The sequence below is a fragment of the Numenius arquata genome, chromosome 18 (assembly GCF_964106895.1).
Source record: "Numenius arquata chromosome 18, bNumArq3.hap1.1, whole genome shotgun sequence".
NCBI classification, from domain to species: Eukaryota; Metazoa; Chordata; class Aves; order Charadriiformes; family Scolopacidae; genus Numenius; species Numenius arquata.
The window spans coordinates 5,089,914-5,110,782 of NC_133593.1; the positions used below are offsets into that span (position 1 = coordinate 5,089,914).

A 20,869-nucleotide genomic window follows, 5' to 3' on the forward strand; every position below is an offset into this window, starting at 1 on the left:
CACTCCAGTATTATTTCTAATGAAAAGAACTATAACTAAGGGACATTTCATGCCTTCTCTTAAAACTGTTCATTGCATTTACATATTAATGTTTGTATGAATCATTTTATATTGTGTGATTCGCAGTAATTTGTTTATTAGAGGGTTCAGACATTTTTAACAGAAAAGATACATATTGAAGCTTCATCAAGAAGTAGCGATATTTGTGCTTTTAAAGCACAAGATTTTTCATATCTTAAAAAAGCCCCAAAACCTTACTGAAAAGTAAATCACTACCAAATTTCAGTTCTGTTCAGTGTAAATGTGATCATAAATTTTATTCAAAGGCCTTTAATGTATGCGTTTTCAACTTTCCTTTATGTTTGGCATTAGAAGTTTCCAATTAATTTCTTTTTATGTTTTGGGAGTTGATTTTTTTCCCCCAATGGTAGAGAAATACTGCCTGAACAGATTTCTCTTTTTGCAACTTTGCAACCCAAAGATGAGGGGGTGTCAGGAGTCTGAGTCGCCACTTCCAAATCTTGGCCTGACTGAGCTGTTGGCATATGACTGTGTGTATATGATTTTATACTTTTATAAAATACTGACATTCTATACAATATTCAAAATATTTACCTCAAGAGAGGTTTTGAGATACAATTAATACTTCCAAGGGCTTTTAAGGCCTCAATACAAAGTGCCCCCCAGTCTTTACTTGCTTTACCTTTTAAGGAACACATTTCATGAGTGCTTCAAATGAAAATTAATTTTTAAATGTTTTGTTTACAGCTTACCTGGTTAAAAGGCCAGTGTTTTTCAGATGCTCAGTCGGAGCTAACATATATATTTTTTTATGCTTTCACATTTATAGTCAAGTAGTGCCCAGTGGCCAGTTCCTGCTGTGTTAAGTGCAGCGTATGTAGAGACATGCAGGGACTTACCATACTCATCCTAGACCACAAGTGCCTCAGAAATGTAGTTTTTGAGGTTAATCAGCTATGGTCTGTGAGTTTTCATTTATTTTTTTCCTGCTTATAGCCTTAGTAACGTTCCATAGGTGTAGGGCTTCCCTGGCATGCCTGCTGGTGCGGTAGGAAGGGGCAGATGGCTCGGGGAGGCTCCTGACGGTTGCCCGTGGGCTGCGGGTGATTTGGACTGGCACGAGCTGTGTGGGCACAGGATGGGCTCTCCCAGCTGCGTCTGGGAAAGGAAGCCCCTCCGTGAAACTCTACTGGCATTCTAAGGAGAAGAAGCTGCAGCCCCTCCATCTCCACACTAAGGCAGCCCAGGGTGCTCCTTCCCTGCCACCGTTTGGGAGGCGAGTGGGTTTGATTTCTCATGGTCTGTTTCTTTTCACGACTGAGTAGTTGTGTCAAACAAAAGCTGTGTGGGATCCTTTTCATGCTCTTGTGCAGAGGCTTCTTTCTGAAGCCTGGCATTACCACAGGTGCTGGGATTGGAACAGCAGACTCCTACTGAAGCCTTATAGAGAAGGTTGGACATATATCCCACCTATGTGGTAGGATCTAAATGGCGAGGGACTTTGCCAGTACTTCTTTGTAGGAGAAGGAATTTTCTCCTTTCCTTCATTTGCAAGAGCAAAATTTACACCCCTTCTTCCGCACGCTACAATCTCTCCCTTGTCCAGCCTTCCCTTGTGCATGCCTTATGTTATGTGTCAGAGAAGTATTTCTTTGATATTCTTACTACATGTAAAAATCCTGGCCTGGCAAAGTTGTGAGCGCGATGGAGTCTGTGGGATTAGAAATATCTGGAGGTTTTAGTCCCCTGCTATGTCTGCAGGCCCGAGAGGCACACGAGGAGCGTACTGATGTTGCTAAAAGCAAATTCCAGGTTGGGGAGCAGCAGTCCGGCCAGTCTCCTGTAGCTGAACGCAGGCGGAACAAATACTCACCGTTTACAACACGTACTGCAACAAAAAGGAAAACAGGAATTAGGAATGTGTGGCGCTGGCATTCGTCACGCCGTGGTCGGGCTGAGTTTGGCGTACGCAGTTAGGGGCTTGCTTCGTTCTATTGGTTTTTTTTATTTCCTTCTCATAGTGTGTAGACTTTTACGTTGAGTGTGAGCCTGTGGAGGGCTTTACTTTATAAAAGACCATCAGTATTCCTTTATCACGTGTGGTGGTGTGCCTCTGTGTGGCTTTACATATCTTTTGACCTGTCCATTTGGTATTTCAAATATTTAGGTATACTTTTAGCTCCAAAATCCTGCTGTGTTTTCTTTTCGGTGTGAGGAGGGAGCTATGATGTTTTGAGAAAGCTATGACTGGAATGCTGCGGAGTGGTTATTTAGCATTAAGCATCACTGTTCCATGACAAGGGTGCAATTTTATCAGACTTTCAATATCCTTTATAGGACCATATAATAATTGCAGCTGAAGTCTAATTCCCAGCAGCCAATTTTATGGTTCTTGAGGAAAGCGTGTATTCCTCTCCTCAGTAATAATGTGCACACTTTATATAATTAAAAAGGGCTTCTATTTTAATTTTACTATAAAATGATCTGTATTGAAACTCCAGCTACGGTGCTTTATGGATTCAGCTATATTTAATGATTTTCTTTCCTGACTTGACCAGAGTTTTCACTCAGGCTCACCAGTAAGGAATTTGTGGGAAGGGTGGTATTTTACTTGTAAATTTTCCTATATACATCAGGGGGTTTCTCTTTAAAAGGTAAAACAGACCATTTCATATCTCTCTTCAGCTTCATGATACTGTTAAAATAGCATTATCATTGGTTTGTGCTGCAAAATTTATCCTTCCTAAAGGAAAGTACGAGTCAAGGAAAACATTTTGGTTTATGTACATTTATACAGCTATAATTCTCACTCGGATCATTCTGTCTTGCTTGAGACTGAACATTTTTAATTAATGGAATTAATTTTCTCATTTAATTGCCTTATTTTCAGTATGCAGTACAGAGCTAAAGAAAAGTGAATGCTGCCACATGAATTACACTAATCAACAAGGTTGTCACAACTTACCTTTAAAAATAATGTGAATATATTTATTTTGAAGTAAAGGGAGGTTGGGTCTGTATTTTGAGGAAGCTTTCTTCCATCTGTACAAGATTTCTTTCTCTCTAGTTTTTTAAAATACGTTTATTATGTTAGCACCCTTGGCTTTTAGGTGGCTTTTAGGGCCTTAATCTTGCAAATGCTTCGAGTGAAATTGGAGCCCTGTTGTGTGTGTGTTTGGAGGAGCAGGGTTGCTTTGCAGAAACAATATATTCATAATGCTGTTTTTATAAAGCTTTGAAAGAAAAAAATTAAGCATTAAAAATACTAAAAATTAAATGCTTTTCTTTCAAAATGGAACAGTCTTCACTACTTAATTTTTTTAAAAAACAGAACTTTACTGTAATTTTCAAGTAAAAGTTAAAATGCGGAGACCCAGAGTGAATGGCAGATTGACAGTGTCTGGATAAACTGGTTCAATCGAGTTTCACTTGATGCTGTGTCTTTATTACTGTTACCGCACGATGCCACAGTTGGATTTGCTCAGTTTTCAGGATTGCTTCTGTTAAGCGCAGCTCCTGTGCAGGCAAAGAAGAAAGAATTCCGCCTTTAGACAGAAAATCTGCTATCTCGATGTGCCAACAACTAAACCGAGTTTGCGTTCAGTGGTTGTTTTCCTAGAAAAGCTAATTGTGTATCTTTTACAACACTGCTAAGAGCCTGCCACCAAAGAGGAGAGCCTGAAAGCTTGTCTCCTTCCCGCGTCTCCCCTTACTCTGGGGTCCCATTGGGGTGCTCCAGCACCCGGCTCCTCCGCCGAACCTGGTCCCAGCCCTGGCACTCCCCGTGCTGCTCGAGGGATGGGATCGCATCTGCGTTATACCCTCTGCAAACAGAATAGGACAAAGAGTTGGGCTTTTTCAGCGTATACGTGTTTGAGAATCAGGATAGGTTAATGCGAAGTGTTTGCTCTCGCTTTGGTGGGGACTGTGCAGCCTTCTAGGGTTGAGCCATAAATGGTCTGCGTTTCTGCTTAATGGGAATTTTCTCATCAAGCCTTACAGTGTAAAAGGGGGATGTGTGTGTGCTTTTATTGGAGACTCTTCACAGGTCTCTGTTGTGATCAGGTTTGCCACAAGTCTGGTGCTATATAATGTGTGTGATGTGTTTTTTAGCTCAGAGACCCACTATCTACGGAAAGTATAAAATAACAGAGAGGGTAAAAAGAAGAAATATTTTATTTTTTTTTTAGTGCGCCCTGCCAAAACAATTAAAAGCAATAACAATGAAAAATGGCTGAAGTGGAAGTTTTATCTTTCCCTTACTCCTTGCCATCCTAAATTGCACACCCTGCCATGGGGGCTGTATCTTAGGGGTTTAAAGGAGAAGCAGGCTCGTTCCCAGAGTTTTCCACACACCCATCATTACATGTAGCATTTTAGTTTATGTATAAACACAGTTCAGCCTCCCAGATTCAAACAGCCCTGCATAGGGCTTTCTTTTTCCAAGGGATGATTTAACTGAGGAAACACAAACTTCTTTTAAAATAAGTTAATCGGAAAACCATAAAATAAGTGTTAGCAAATTACTTCTAAAGGCAGAAATGAAATGTTGTTTCTCACCCATAAAGAGAGCTTCAGTCCTTCACCACGGAGCCCACGCTAACACCACTGTGAGCTGAAGTGTTTATTGCTATCGCTCCGTTTGCTTGTGATTATTTACAGTTTAGCAAGACTCTGCAGACTTGTATTGCTGTTTGGACTAAGAGAAGAATTCCATTTAAAGTGTATTTGATCAATGTTCTGAGGTTAAAGGTGATACAAGAAAAAAACAGATTTTATTTTTTTTTTCCCCAGAAAAATAATCTGCTCCTTATGTTGGAGGTGATAAATGTGTATGAAGTTGTATTTATATATGTTATGTGGCTTGTTTGGATTTTTTTGTAAAGCGCAATGTTAAGCAGAAAGCATAAAGGTTAATGCCAGCCCCAACAGCAGAAAGTCTGTATAGACTTTTATGTACTCAGATGACCCAGAAGTTGCACGATGGGTTTAAATTGCAACACAAGCGCGCCCAGCCTTGTGTGCCTGTAGAAGAGCTGGCGGAAGGTGAATTTTGGGGGAGACTTAAAGAGGGGAGAAGAGAAAAGAGGTTCATTCCGAGGGACTGCGTTAAGCGTATCCCCAACTAGAATACTAAAAACATAAGTTAATCCTCAGACAACTCTTCACTGGGCTAATCATTAATTCTTTGGCAAAACTCTCTCTAAAGAGTAAGACCAGGTTACAGTATCCCCTCACTTCTTGGGATACCAAGACTAATACCAAGAAAAATTTTTGAGAAAAGTTTGGTATCGTTATAAACTGTGTGAGAAATTTTAAGCAGTTCCTAGTTTGTTAATAGTACGTGCCAAAATGGTCACTGCTTTCCAAATAAAATATATTTTAATAAAATTGAAGATAGACACATAAAATGAAAAGGCTTATATTTTTGCTGCCCCTAACTTTACAAGGAAAATGAATATTCATAATTCATAGTGTGCCTTGTCTTAATCTTAGAGGGAAAACAATATTACAGTGAGTGGTTTTAGGAGGAAAGGGAGCAAAATGGACTTGTTCATGGACAACAGAAGTAGTGCAGACACCCCCTCAAATGGAGCAGAGGGTATCGTTCTTAACACACTTGAAAATCTGATAAAATTAAGCAGAAAATTGAGCATAGTTAATACTTCGAAGAGTGAAAAGCGGAAAATCCCTGAGGCTGCAGGCAGTGGTTGAGCTTGTGACTGTATCCCATCTGAAGACAAAATCCTTGCTGCTTCATCATCACCAGGTCAAAAAATGAAATGTATGAAAAATGCCCCAGTTTTGGAAGCTGGGTCTGGAAGAGAAGTCGGTGCAGGAAAAAATTTAAGAACCGTAGACATTGGTGATTTTCCTCAAATTGTTCCGGAGACCCCTGCACAGGGAAATGCCCGAGGTGTGGGGGTGAGAGGGACAGTTTAAAGTCCAGGCTGCAGACGGGAGGTTTTGAGCAGCGTTTCTGTAGGGTCAGCGGCTGCTACCGATTTATTTTCCAGAAGGGTCTGAATCGCCTGGGCTGCTGCTCCAGCCTTTGGGTAGTCCGGCGCTGAGGAATGTAGAAGTAGCTCATAATCACTTCAGCCTCTTTCCCTCTGGGGTTTGAATTCAGAGACACAGCATAAAATACAATTTTGGATCTGTACTGGATGAATGCACACTGGTAGGGCAGACTGTTAGCATTACAGAGTTATTTTCAGATGAAGTGCAAAGTCCTGGCCAATTCGCGTCTTTAGTTTTCACTCACTTTATCCTTATGTTTTGAAACCGATGTCAAAATAACTAAAAATAGCTCTGCTACCTGGATTTGTGGCTTGAAATTGGGCTTGTCTGATCACATATTTTTTTTCTTTCGTTTTTCTTGTTGAATTAATAATCGGATAAATTCCTTTGTAAAAGCTGGAATAAATATTCGAAGGGAGAAATATCCCTAAAGCATACACTTTAAAAAATTTATTGTGTGGTTGTCAAGCCCTATTTTACTTGGTAGGCTGGAGGCACGGAAGGAAGAGAGGGGAGGTGCAGATAAGGGGAAGGATGCAATGAACAGAGGCAGGAAGAATGTGCCGTATAAGAGCAGAGATATCCCTGCGGGCGCTGGTTTCTTCACCTGGAGGTTGTCACTGCAGCACCCTCTGAAAGCTGTTGCTTCAGGGAGCGGAGCTTGGGCTGCCCTAACCCTGGGGACTGGAGCCGCGCGGCACGTTCGGAGCAAAAGAGGCGGATTGTGGATGTGACGGGGAATATTGGGACTTTCTCGGTTGCAGGAATGTGAACTGGAATTAGAATAAACCCCAGCTTTCGGAGGGTTTAGTGCTAAGTCTATTCAGAAGCTTTTAGGAGAAAGAAGGGATGCTTGTGGCAGAAATGCTTTCAAACGTAGTGGAAGGTTCTTTTTTTATAATCTCAAAGTGGGAGAAATGAAACTTGGAGTACAAGTGATTTTCTGAAACTACCCTTTGCTTTGCACTGAGCTCAGTGTGCGAGCAGTAAATTCCAATGTCTTCAGACATTATTAGAATATTAACAATCAAATCGGAGCATTTTCAGTTGCAGTGGCTTCTCTTGTAACTCATCAGGTCCTTTTTCAGCTGCCATAATGTAGTGCCATAAAGTACTGTATCTCCTATTATACATACCCCGCTTTAATATTAAAAAAACTTTTCTGAGGATTTATTTTGGTAAGTCCTTTGAAAACAGAGGGAATTGCAATGCAATTCATTAAGGGGTCGTATAGTTTACTGTGCCTTATATGACTTTTTGGATGGCAGGGTAGAGATGCATCTCATACTCTGGGGCAGGGCCAGAGCATCTTTCCGGCGGTAGCCGTTCTAGAATTGGTAGATTAAAAAAAAGGATGTTTTTAAATAATAGCCCACAAGGTCTGAGAACCACATTCTGATACAGGGATCTATGTGATTGTGGTCAGATTGGCAATCTACCACCTCGCATCGTTTCACTCAACCCTGCGAGCGTTGGAGAACTTTTCTGGTGATGAACGGGGAGGAAAGGCGCCGCTTTGCTGCCGCTTCCCCCCGTCTGCTCGTACCGCGGGGTCGCATGGGGATTGCGGTGCTGCTTTACTGCGCTCACAGGTCAGCAGAATTGGGGATTCTGCTTTTTTTTCCTTTTTTTTTTTTTTTCCTGGTAAGGAAAATGAGAGTCCCTCACCCTCTTGTGGGCGCTTTGAATTGCCTGGTACAGCCCTTACAAAATGCTCTGACAGCAGGAGGGTGAGGAGAACACTGTAAAAAAAAAAAAGTGGAAAAAAAATAAAAGGGAGAGAGAGATCCCAGTCCTGCGGAATGGGGGAGTAAGAAAATATGTATAATTCTTGATTGAGGGAAGAACCTTTTCATGTTTTTTATGAAGTGAGGAGTTGGAAAGATGATGAGCTTTGTTTCAAACGGAATTACGGCTATAACTCTTCTGTCCCTGGGCTACCAGAATCATAGGGGAAAAGGAGGAAAGCTATCATTTATTCCATGAAATCTTTGTCTCAGTCTCTCTAGGCTATTTCAATTTACCCCTGAAATTTCTGGGGAATAATTAATGAATTAATTAAGTATGCTGTGAGGTGTTTGAATATTCAAAAGCTACCATGTAATTATTATTTTTTCTAAAACACATTTTCAGGTTATTTTCAGATATGCAGCCTCCCAAGAAAGCACTTTGGTGCATCAAAAGCTAATAGAGCTTCTTCCTCCTCTTCCTGCCGCTCTCCGAAGGAAACCCGCTCCGTGGAGAGCGGCGTAGGGCTGAGCAGCCGTGCATTTAGAAAGCCAAAAACTTCTTTTACTTCGTGATGAAAGTATTGTGACAGCGGAGCTGAACTCCTGGCTTTTTTAAAAAAAGCGAAATCACATTAATTAAAGGTTTTTGTTTTTTTTTTTTTTTCCTCCCTCCCTTATCATTTTGCGTGGGCGTTTCTTGTGAGCGATCATCGCTAAGAAAGCTTTGCTTACAGTGTGGTTTGTAGGCAACAGAAATACAGCCTTGTTGAAAGAAACGCGTTGCCTTTCGATGAATTATTTTTAGATCCGAACCTTAGGAAACACATTTCCAGTGATATAAAATATTAATTGCCCCTGTAGTTCTGGCACTGTTTCATAACTTGCTTTCCTAACGTTTCCAGTGTTACAGGCCTGTAACCAAGAGGGAGGAAGGGATTTAGGAAAAGTCCTTTGTTTTGGAAAAGTCTCTTCAGGAGCTCCATTTTAAGATAACCAGATGAGCACATTTTGCCAATAAGCAGGAGAAGGCAGGGAAGGAGGAGCCCGGGGGCGGGGGGGGCTTTAGCAGCACTTGACACATTGAGGAGCCCCGCGGCCTCCCTGGAAATGGTTTGGTGGCTGTGGTGGCCTTGGACCGTGCGAGCATCCCCCCGGCACCAGCTTCCCCCCGCCCGCCCCGGCACCGCACCAGCATCCCCTCCCGCCGCCGCTCCGCCGGCCGCTGCCTCCCGATCCGCCCCGCGCGATCCAGGCCGGGCATTGCCGCTCTCCCCCACCCGCCGGCCGCGCAGCCGGGGCCGCTCGGTGCCCGCCGCGGGCTCCGGGCAGTCCCGGGGGCTGCGTCCCGATCCGCCCCGCGCGATCCAGGCCGGGCATTGCCGCTCTCGGTGCCCGCCGCCGGCCCCGGGTAGCCCCGCTCGGCCCCGGGGGGGAACGGCAGCGGCTCCGCGGGAGCGTGCTTAAAAAATAATATATGTACGTGGAGAGAGAGGGGAATCGGCCGCGGCGCTCTGTAAACTCTGCATTTAAACAATGACATAGTTTTTCCACTTCGTGCGAAATTCTCCTCCCCGCAGCCCGTCCCTCCGCCGGTCTCCCCGCCGGTCCCGTCCCTTCCCTTCGGGGGGCAGCTCCGGAGTCGCTTCCCACCCCCGGCACGTTCTCCCGGAGCCGAGGTGGGCTCTTTTTTGTCGCCCCCGTCCCCCCCCCCCTCCTTAAATAACGAGGGTGGTCCCAGCATACTCTGTATCGAGACAGCTTTTCATCAGTTGCTCATCAGCATGCTAATTGCTGTATGACTAATTATGCCCTGAATTCCAGTTGATTTTCTTAATGAGACAGCTGGGTTAATTATGTAATCGTATGATTACATTAGCCTAGAGTGCCCTGGCGAAAAGTAACGCAGGCGGGAGCGTGATGTCATCGGCGGAGCCGCGCTCACAAGGGGGTGCATTCATCCTGCCTAATGACAGGGGACCCACACTGCTCTTTGTGTAAACACTTAGATTGAATTATTAAGATCTGTGTCTTTTTCCAGCTTGCAGAATGAGGGAGGAATGGGTTGTGGGGTTTTTTTTTTTTTTTTTGCGTGTGTGTGGGGGGGGTTTTTTTGTCGGTTTTGTTTTTTAAAAAAACGAAACTCATTTTGGAAATTCAAGCTGGTCATCGATAGTCCTGTTTGTTGCACCTCCTGGGCTGGGGTTGCTCTGAGCAGCGTGGGGTTGCGGGTGGTGAGGTGCTGCCTCGAACTAGTCACGTAACGTGCTGTTTTCATAGAATCACAGAATCATAAAATGGTTTGGGTTGGAAGGGACCTTAAAGATCATCCAGTTCCAACCCCCTGCCCTGGGCAGGGACACCTCCCACCAGACCCGGTTGCTCAAAGCCCCATCCAGCCTGGCCTTGAACCCCTCCAGGGATGGGGCAGCCACAGCTTTTGTTTTGGTGAGATCCATCTTTGCGGTCCTTTTTAGAATTGTTCTTAAAATATGTAGTTTACACGCATACACAGCAACAACAACAAAGAATTGGTTCTCTTGTGCTGCTACTCCAAAAAGATTTATCATGGGGGGATGTATATGGTGCGAGGACAGTCTGAGAGGTGCTACTGTGGCTGCGTTGCACCAGCTTGTTTGATGTGAAGTTTTAACCGCTATAAAAACTACGTTACATTTGTAACATTAATTTTTTCCATCTCTCTGTTCATGGAGACATGTCCATCCACCTTTATTAAAACAGAACCTCGTCACAGCAGCAAGTACAGGGGGTGTGCTCAGGGGGCTGCTTGGGAAACGGTACCAAAAGGGCAATTCATTGGGAAATAAGGGCAGGATCAGGCTTTGCAAATACTGACTGGTTTTAAAACACAGCAGTTACTATTTCTTGTATGGTAGCGTAGAGGAAACCTTACCGGGGATTGGATCCAGACGTGCTGGGCTGCGAACAAACACGTGATGCAAAGGGCTTCTTTTGTGGGCACGGGATGCAACAAGTGGATTAGGAAAGCAGAACAGAATATGAACCAGTAGAAACAAATATTCTAAATTTAGTATAAAAATAGACATCTCGATTTACTCTTGGGCAATAATATTCTTATGAAACACTTTTTCAAGTTCTGGATTGTAAGATTCATTTTACCGTTTTTTCTCATTTCTTATTTATCTTGTGCCTAGCAGGGATTCTGAACTTTTGCAAGGTAGAGAAGATTCAAACTAAGAGAATAATTTGCGATGAGTTTTCCACATTTAAGTGTTAAGTGAGATGATTTTTCTCTTTCACAGATTATAGAAAGGGCATTTCCTTCTTTGCTTCTCTCCATAAGCTTAGTGCCACTTGATTATTTTTTTTTTTCTTTGAAATGTGTATGCCTGTTGTTTGTGTAATGAATCGAAAGTTTTGGTCCATTGCTTGTTTAAAAATTCAGTGACCTCCTGTTAAATGACATGAAACATACTTTGTAAGTCTGGTTAATATAAATAGGTATGCTTTTTCATGCATGCATTTGTTCGGAAAAGGAGAATATTTTTCTTTATTTTTAAATCCACTCCGCTCAGGTAAGAAAAAAGTCATTCTGACTGTAAGGTTTATACCTGTTTCAGATTAATTGGTGTTTATAAATACTTCAGAAATCGTGGGGTTTTAGGGTTTTTGAGATTAAAGAGCATGTTTGGGTTTGCCATGACAAATGAAGCATTTGTCCCTCTGCCCAAAATGTCTTGGTCGTTTTATCATCATGCAATGATTGGTTTTCTTTAATACAATTTATAAAAGTTAGGTCCAAGAGGTGCTTCAGCCATGGGGTTTTTTTACATGTCCTTAAGCAGTATTTAGTGGCTTCAGGCCATTAGTCCTTCAAATAGGCTCTAGTAAAGTTTGAAGTTTAATGCACAGAGACTGTTTATACGTTTTGTTTGTTCTGCCGCTGTTTTGCTACTTGAACATTAACCTTTAATAGAGCTAAATTAAATATACATGTCCTGATGAATAATTATGAGATTGCAAGCATTTTCATTTTGTACATAAAGCTTCTCAGGGATCGCAAATTTGACTAAAGGTTTAGTCATTATTCACTTTATAATGCCCATGTTATTTCCGTCTTCTAATTCTTTACGATTTAAATATAAAAAGCCCTGTTTATTGGGAGCAAAACACCTCTTGTGGGTGTCCTGGCTTTTTACAATGGGCATCTTAAAAATGCACCCACAGTTTTGTAAAGTTCAGTTTCTTTCATTGTGACATTTTAACACTTTTATAGAAATGTCATAGCTGGAGCTTAAGATCCCTGTCTGATATGTTTTGTGGTTCCAGTAACAATTTAAGACACGGATAGATTGAGACAATCCAGCCATTCTTTATGTTCAGCAGATGAATGTCCTGGGCTCGCTCTTTCACAGAAACGCTGAGCTGCAAAAGTGCGACAAAACGGTCATTCCAGATAGGGGTCGTCAGACCTACACGGGGGAAGGGGGATGTTGTGACAGCCCGTACCTTAATTGGACCATACATAAATATTGCAGAGCCTTTAACTTGTGCTACTGCTGTGACTTAAACTTTATATTTAATTCCTTACCTGTACCCCCTGTCTCTGCCACAATAACATTTTAAGTTTGATTTATTATAAATATTTTAATACAGATAATAATAACGAAAAGTATTTGGCCCAAAAAGCATAAATGAAAAAGCTATGTAGTCATAAACTATGTATGTACAGAGAACAGATGACAAGCAACCTAGATTTTGTATTATGAACAGGGTAATGCCATAAGCTGTTGAAGAACCGAAGTAACAAAATGCAGCAGGCTGCTACTTAGGATGTCTCTGAGCTCAACATAACCCAGTACTATTCTTTTATAAACTATGAAACAACGCTGGCATATTGAAAAAACACACGGGCTCATGCTTAATGTGTTAACAGAGGTACAATAGACTTATTATGTGTTTCCAGAGACTGAGGGTGGTCTGAAAAATTAATGACTGTGGTGGTTGAAAATTAAGTGAACTCCCTAATATATACTGTTGTTGATCCACTGAGTTTGGTGTTTAGCATTCCTCAACAGGAGACTAAATCTTTGCAGTCATTTCACAAGAGATGCTGGCGCCCATAACAGAAATGTATTCAATAATCTTTTATAAGTCCATCGGACTCCAGCGTTCTCCTGTTCTGACTGGGAAGAAGTCCCGAAATAAATCACGCGCGCACACGTCAGGTGTGTGTTGCAGACTCTCTTTACCAGAAGGGGACGAATGGCAGAGAATTAATGCTGAAAGGACATCCAAAATAATTTCTGATTTCTATTTGATTAGTAGTATAAGAAAAAGAGGGAACAAGAGCCACAAACCCCAAGGTTCACGGAATTAATTACATCCACATAGCATTTCTGACTATTATTGATCTGTCAATTAGAAAAAGTATCGCTCAGATCTCCTGTAACCTTTAGAGCTCAGCTCTGCAGGAGGGCACAATTTGCTTCAGAAACTCACTCCTGCAGAAGCAGAGGTATGTGAGGGACACAAGGTGTCAGTGAGCCATGCAGATTGATTGCTTTTTACCCCCAAATTCTTGTTTTGCAAACAGAAATTTGAAACTTAAGACCTTCTCACATGCCTTCCTATCGTGCCTGCAGGCAGGGACATAACACCAGGATGGAGGCGGCACACCCCAGTTTAAAGGGTAACATAGACACAATGAACTATCTCCATTTTTTGAAGTTTGCAGGATATGAGGTGAGGAACATACAGGAATAATAACTCAAAGTAGGGCCTTACTGTTACTTAAAATGGATATTAATAGTGAAAAAAGGACGCTTGTGCTCTGAGCTGTGTGAGTCACAGGAGTGTTCCTGTTATATTATGTTTTATTTTACTGTTTCTTTTTCAGATCCGGTTCCAGCCTTGGATTTAGGACAGCAGCTTCAGCTGAAGGTTCAACGTATGCACGATATTGAAACAGAGAACCAGAAACTTAGGGAAACTCTAGAGGAATACAATAAAGAATTCGCCGAGGTGAAAAATCAGGGTAGGTTGCAATTGTGTTCATTTATCGTCTTTCAATGCATACAGAAGTTTGAAGACTAGGATTAAATTCCGTTTTATTTCTTACAGGTAGGGTTGATAGTATTATCGAAATTCAATAAGGGAAGTGTAATAGTCTGTTATAGTCACTTCTGTGTTTAGATGTATAGATAAGACTTTGGGTAGACTCTTTGGATTTCTTTAAAAGTTTTGGCTTCTGTAGCACCAAGTCAGAGATAGGAGCTGTTATTCTGCATGTTGGGTTGTAGCCTTCAGTGCTACCTGAAAATTGCCCCGCTCACTGAAGTTATATGTAGACGTTTTATGAGAGATGGTGCTACGGCTGACATCGAGCTGAATGTATGTGTGAGTGCATGTAGTAGGTACGTTTTACACAGACACACACACAAATCCAGTATTTTATACACACATACAAATCTGTACAAAAAGAAGCTTTTTCTGTACTCCTTTTTTCCTTATCTAAATATGAAACGTGTTACTGGAATACATTCAGCATACACACTTTGTATCTACTCAAGAGACTATCCATAGAGCAATGTAAATACAAGCTAATACTATTTAATTATTTAAGCAAGTTTTAATGAGACCGAAGTACATGAAAATACATGAAAATCTCAATGAGATTTTAAAGCTTGTTGCCTTTAAGAGTATTTGAGTTTTCTTGTGATTCAGAAGAAACTTTCCAGCTCCAGGAAACAAAATTTGCTCAGTTGTACACCTCCTTGCCTATACGTGGGACTTATTTCCATGTTTAATACTCAGTTCTGGGTGGTGGAAAGGTCAATTTTCTAGGCGTTTGGGAAAATGAAGCTTTATATTTTTATATACTATGGAACTGTTGCACCCAAGTGGGTAACATTTGAAAGCTACAATAGCAACTAAGTTGGTTGTTATATCTCATTTTCAGCAAAAGGAGGGTATATACAGTTGTATATTTTGTTTTAACATAGAGGGTGTGACCTATGGAGAGGACAGGTATCAGCATGCAAGGATTCAGGCTGGACTACAAAAGATGTCGTGTTGGAGCTGTAGTGCTCTAAGCCCGACAGTATTTTTGCTGGAAATGTAGAATAACAGCAGGTCACTGTGCAGTTTTCCCGAGGCTGTGCATCCTCTACATCCAGGCATGACATAGGGGTTCATCCCAGAGAATGGAAGAGATCTCAACTTCCAGTGCTTTTTTTCTGCAACCACTGATAAACTGGCATTTTTTATTTTCCCTGGTGTGCACTAACATCCTTTCTGCTTTGCCACTGTAGTCTTTGCCTTGTTTTTCACTCCAGTGCAATAGTTTTACACTCTATTTCAAACCGGGATTAATAAGATATCCAGGGAAAAGCCTGTTGGTAGCTAAGGGTGCTTTGATCAGTTAATCTCTTTGTTTGGAGGGCTGTGTATGAGCTATACGGTGCCTGTAAGAACTTCTTCCAAAACTGGTATAAATGGCAGTAGCTAACAAGCTTTAGCTGACCTGAACAGTAAAGAAGGCACTTAGTTCTTCAAGCAATATAGAAGATTAAATTGTGCTTGTCCAGTTGTTAGGTGCCTAAAGGTAAAAGCAGATTTTGTTACAAAGTCATCATTTTTTCCCATATTTGTGCACTTCTTGCATTCATTTTTGTGGCTTTGTTTCCTCTTAAAATGAAACATTCGAATTTTGTCAAGACGCAAAAATTTTTGTATGCATTTCCGTGACATTATTTTTCTCCATATACCTGAATATTTTCAAAGATTTATGTCTGAAAATACCTGGAGCAAAGGTGTCTCCAGTACAAAGAGTACATCCTTTGTACGTGTGAACGAGCATCCTTTTGTCTGTGTGAAGGAGCATCCTTTGCTTATTCAGGAAAAGATCAGAATTTCTATTACTTCCCGGATCTGAGAGAAGAATTTCCCTTTGCTTAAAAAAAAGAAAAAGTGACATGTCCTTTTCACGGCCTATTACTCAGTAATGAGCCTCATTGGATTTTTGCACGGTCAGCAAAACCCCGCTCCTTCCTTCAAAAGTAGCTGGTTTGCTGGCAATCACTTTTACCGCTCTTCCCCCGCTTCCTTGTGGTCACAGTGACCCAAGCTGCCTTCGGTGTAATTCCCAGACCTTGTCACCAGCTCTCTGCTGTCTGGCTTTACAGTTCTCTAGTTGAGTCTAAAAGTCTGGACTTGGAAAGGATTAGGCATGGTTTTGTGTGATATTATTGAGATATTTTTTTTTCCCCAAGTCCATAGGCTTTACTTCTCATAGTAGAGTTTGTCTTTGATGTCTTTAAACCACTGCATCTCTGTGTAAGTACATTGAAATGTATTGCGAGCTGCGAGTCTTCTGGCAGTCTAACGCTTTTTCCAAATTCCATTATTGTTACAAAGCATACTCTGGTGAACGTCCTGCTTTTCCTCTTAGGAGCCCTATATGGATTCCAGCCTTTCCTGGGGGTGGGATCGAAGGGCTTTCACGTAGGACCGGGTCAGGGCATGTAACAAGATGCTGTCCATCAGAGGCTGCCCCATAACTCGGCAGGTTTATGCATCTTCTCTCATCCAGTACTGGGCACAGTAAATGCAAGATACTTTCTTTATTGGAGAGAAGGGTTTCGGCAAATTCCCTGGAAGGCTACAAGTGCACTCAGAAAGTTATAATAGTTAATGTTTGTGCGTAAAACCCAGTGTGGATGACAAGGCAGTTAGAGGAACTGGAATATGAAGGGCTCCAGAGTGTCTGTTGAATCTGATCTACTGTTAATACAGCAGTTAAATCTTAACTGCCGTATTTTTCATCAGTTGTGAAGCAGAACGTAGCTGTATCCCAGATATGTGTTCAATTAGTGTTAGATTGCATCTGTGCATGAACCATAGTAAAACTGCCTCTTTTTACGTGAGCACAGTTACGTGAATTATCTGTCCTGTGTGTAAATGCGTACTTAAACCTACACTGGGACTTTATTAATCTCCACTCAGCAGCGAGCTAATTTGAGACTAGTCAACAAGGTGATATTATATTTTACAATTGATTTTTTTTCTTCTTCTTTTTTAAAGTCATGTTAGAGGAACCTTCTTCACTCTGCTTTCCAGCAAACTCCATTGATCCTTCTCAACCTAAACACTTAAAGTTCAATTTAACATTTAGGGAGTAAAAGGTCTCCAAAGGGACTCATATCCATTGATTTTGTGTCAGAGTTGAAGAGCTAAAGTTTAAAACACACTGAGCCTACAGGGTAAAGAAAGCCTTGTGTTGTGGAACCACGTGGAGCTGTGTAAACTCATTCTTCTCCTATTGTTTTTCTGTAGAGGTTACAATAAAAGCACTTAAAGAGAAAATCCGAGAATATGAACAGACCCTGAAGAACCAAGCGGAGAATATAGCCCTTGAAAAAGAACAAAAGTTACAAAATGATTTTGCGGAGAAGGAGAGGTGAGTGTGCGTGTGTGCGTCTGTGGGTATTGAGGAGGAGGAGAGATGTATTTTTCTGTTTAATCTTCCCAGCCAGGACTCTCTCTTCAGCAGACTGAGACAGCTCATATATTGAGCGATTCTGGTGATTTATGTGTTTGACACGGAATCATTTGATACTCAACTTTGCACAGAAAAACAATCGTGAAAGTGTGGAAGTAAAACAAGGACAGATTGTTTCTTCGCGGTAGTGCTGTGTGGGGAGGTGTCATGTTCAGAAGGGTGCAAACCTGCTTTTATTCTTCACTAGCTGTATTGTCCTTTGTGACACTAATCTTTCTCCATTAGCCGACAGTGTAATTCAGTCTGCTGTGTCCCTTTGTGTGTCACAGTACCATTGTATGCTCTGTACAACCCTGAGCTGTTTAAGATGAAACCCTGTACCCGAGAGCCGGGGTAATAGATGCATCACCCCTGCTCCGATGGTAATGTCTGAGAGAGGGGATGTGTTCCTGAATGGTCCTGGAAACGTTTGCATATTCCTACATACCAACATTAAGAAGTATTTTAATAAATTATTATTGATTTTTGGAAACATCTTGGATGCATTTCTAACCTTTTGCAAATGAGCAGGGAATGTTTGAGTCTTGTAGGGTAGTGGGCAAACATCAGGCAGGACAAGACCCAGGGGAGTTCTTTCCCTGCCTTGAGAATTTATTTCTCCCATGGAGCAATGACACTGATGCTATAATATGTTCAACTTAGTGTGGAAGACCTCCAGTTTACGTGAGCTTTTTATTTGGTGGGTTGGTTGTTTAAATTCAGATCTGAGTGGGAGGAATCTACTGGTGAATGCAAAGCTTTTTTTAATTCATCGATATCAGTGGTTACTTTTTGATAAGTAGCACTGAAGCAGTTGCTTTAACAAGTGCAATTTAGATATGCTTAAAAATAAAATAAAATGGTAGGTCGTGGAATGCAAATAAAAGTATGTGTAAGAGAGGTTTTGAATTCTCAAAGTATACAATGTGGTATGAAGGGAACTGACGCATGTTTCTTGCTATAAATAGTTATTAACCTGGCCAGTAGTGTTGGAGAATAAATTTATGCTCCCTATGGAGTGCAAGTAGGATGCTGGTAGTTTCATAAGCCGTTTCACAATTCTAAAATCTGCAGAATATCTTAAAAGCAATGTTGTAAAAAGCAGCGACTCCTGGGAGATGTTGGAGCGACTGCCTTTCAAAGATGAGTTTTATAACTCCTGCAGCCTTTAGCAAAGAGCGTAGCAACTGTATGGGCAGATGATGTTAAAACCCTGTATAACTGACACAAACGAAGTGTTGCCTGTGGACACAAGAAACGTGAGCGTATTAAAGGTTTGCTCATGTTATATAGAAAATAGCAATGTGAGATTTGTTTTGAAATACGTGTATTTTTTTAAAGAGTATCTAATAATAATACTGCATTTGGCACCCGTTACAGCTATGATGAAACAGCTGCTGCATCTATTCAGTATATCAGTTATGGCAACAAATTTCTTCATTATGACAGTAAAATGGAAATGTATCATTCTTCTTGTACTAACTTTGTACAACAGAGGGTGCTTGGTGACAATTTTCTTAATGTGTGTGACATTTCCAAAACAAATTATGCTCAAGAAAACCTTCCACTAAAGTTGTCATTTATATAGCAGTCAACTCTTGTATAATGTTCACAGCTTATGTTATGAGGTGGCTACACTGTTAAAATTTTAATAAGTGGGACTGCAAAGTATGAACAGTATTGCAATGTGACATGATTTATGGGTCCCATTGAAGTACCTTGTAGTCTGTGTGGTGTTGTCAGTTGTCTGATTACAGTTGAGACATTTAATCACTCTATCTCCCAAATTTGCAAAATACAAGTAAGTTGTTTAACGTGATTATGAGCTCTGTTCTCACCTCTTCTCTCCCCTTTGCAGAAAATTGCAGGAGACACAGATGTCGACAGCCTCGAAACTGGAAGAAGCCGAACACAAAGTTCAAGCTTTGCAAACAGGTTTGGCACTGCTATTCTGACCTATAGCAATGATCAGGCTGGAGGTGAGAGGACAGAGATCATTCAGTGTATCAGGACGAGTGCAGAGACATCCAAGAGAGCTTGGACGTGCTTTGTGAATGGGAGCTGCTTTGGGGCTTCATGCCTTACGTGAACACTTGTGTTGCAGCCAGTCTTGGTAAATAGAGTGGGCAAAGCCAAGCATGAAGCATGTACAGCATCAGAGCATCACTGCGGTTACAGCAGGCCATGGAACTTTTAATCCATGTTGTGGTTTGCTCTGGTTTCACGCGTTTCTGAGCTATGATAAATACATAGTGATCTGGGTTCAGTGTGAACCCAGTTTCTACCAGTGTGCCTTGCCCTGTTGCTATGACTTGCTTGCCGTGAATTTTCAGCTCTGCATACTCACAGATTCCAGGTCTGGACACATTTGGTTTCGTTTACTATGACAACACAAATTTTATTCCCCAAATTACTGCATTAAATATTTCAAATGAATAAGCAGTTTAGACAGCTTAATAAGAAATTAATAATGTCTAGCTTTGTTAAGCAGAAACTGGGAGTTTTTTACAATGTAAAAGAAAATGTGAAAAATCAAAAGTTTTGTTTTTTCTAAGTCACAATGGTTTGCCTAGGTAGAAAGATAAAGAGTTTTTCATCAGGAAGTGTATAGCTTTATTTATGGCTGAATAAAAGAAAAAGGAATAGTCATTTTGCTTTTCACTGTTGTTACAGTCCTGTAATGCTTCATGTTTATGCCTTTTAGCCTTGGAAAAAACCAGAACAGAACTATTTGATCTGAAAACAAAATACGATGAAGAAACTACTGCAAAGTAAGATTTCACTGTTTTCTTTCTATGTCTTCCTTCAGGGTATCACTGCTTTTTTGTTTTGCATCTGTCTGTTGGAGACAGACGAGATGGAAGAGTGGGAGGCCAAATTTGTTGGAAAACATGGTCATAATTTGGCCTCCTATAGAGAGATTATTAGTTTTCATATTTTCTTCCACCCAACAAGACGCTTTTCCTGGCACACATACTGCTGTATTCCTGGTTTCATTCTCAGGTGCTGCATCTACTGCGTACCCCTTGCATCATGTATCTCTTACATTTTATTTAGAAATAGGGCAATTTCAGAAATAAGATTTTTACTGCCATCTTTTAATCTTGGTGAAAATAAAATTTAGTTTAGTAAACGATTTCTGTTTCACTGTTTGGCACCCCAGTTCTTTCTGCATTTGGGATAGTGGTCAAATTCACCCCAAATTACAGAGAGTAACATTTTGGGCAGATTTTCTTTGTTTTCAAGGAGAACATGAAGGTAGTCTCAAAAATATATATCCTTGTCGTTTTGATGGCTACTGTTTTCAATTATCCCCTGGTTTTATTAACAATCAGTGCAGGAAAAACAAAAGGGAGACAGACTTCTGCTGTTTTTCTTTGAACCCTTCATGTTTAAGGAAAGTTAGTAATGAGAAGGAATTCTTATGATCAGCAGTATTAAGCCCAAAGAGTCATTTCTGTGTCTGGAAATGGGATGGGAAAGAAGAAGCCATTTCAGATGGGTGTCCCTGGTCTGCTGTAAGGGCAAGGGTTGGAAGACACATGTCACATCCCTGTGCCCACTGCCTGCATCCTGC

At 41.2% G+C, this 20,869-nt stretch overlaps 1 protein-coding gene across 9 annotated transcripts in view; it reads left to right on the forward strand.

The window, feature by feature from the left end:
• The window catches only part of CUX1 (cut like homeobox 1), a 278,806-nt gene that overhangs the window by 123,841 nt on the left and 134,096 nt on the right, over nt 1-20,869 (forward strand). For 8 of the 9 annotated variants that reach the window (XM_074160646.1, XM_074160647.1, XM_074160648.1 and 5 more), the window contains 4 exons: nt 13,651-13,788; nt 17,088-17,211; nt 19,151-19,227; nt 19,997-20,063. In XM_074160646.1, coding sequence (XP_074016747.1) covers nt 13,651-13,788; nt 17,088-17,211; nt 19,151-19,227; nt 19,997-20,063 — 406 coding nt within the window. The remainder of the gene's footprint in view (nt 1-13,650; nt 13,789-17,087; nt 17,212-19,150; nt 19,228-19,996; nt 20,064-20,869) is intronic. The other variant, XM_074160652.1, reaches the window with a different exon arrangement.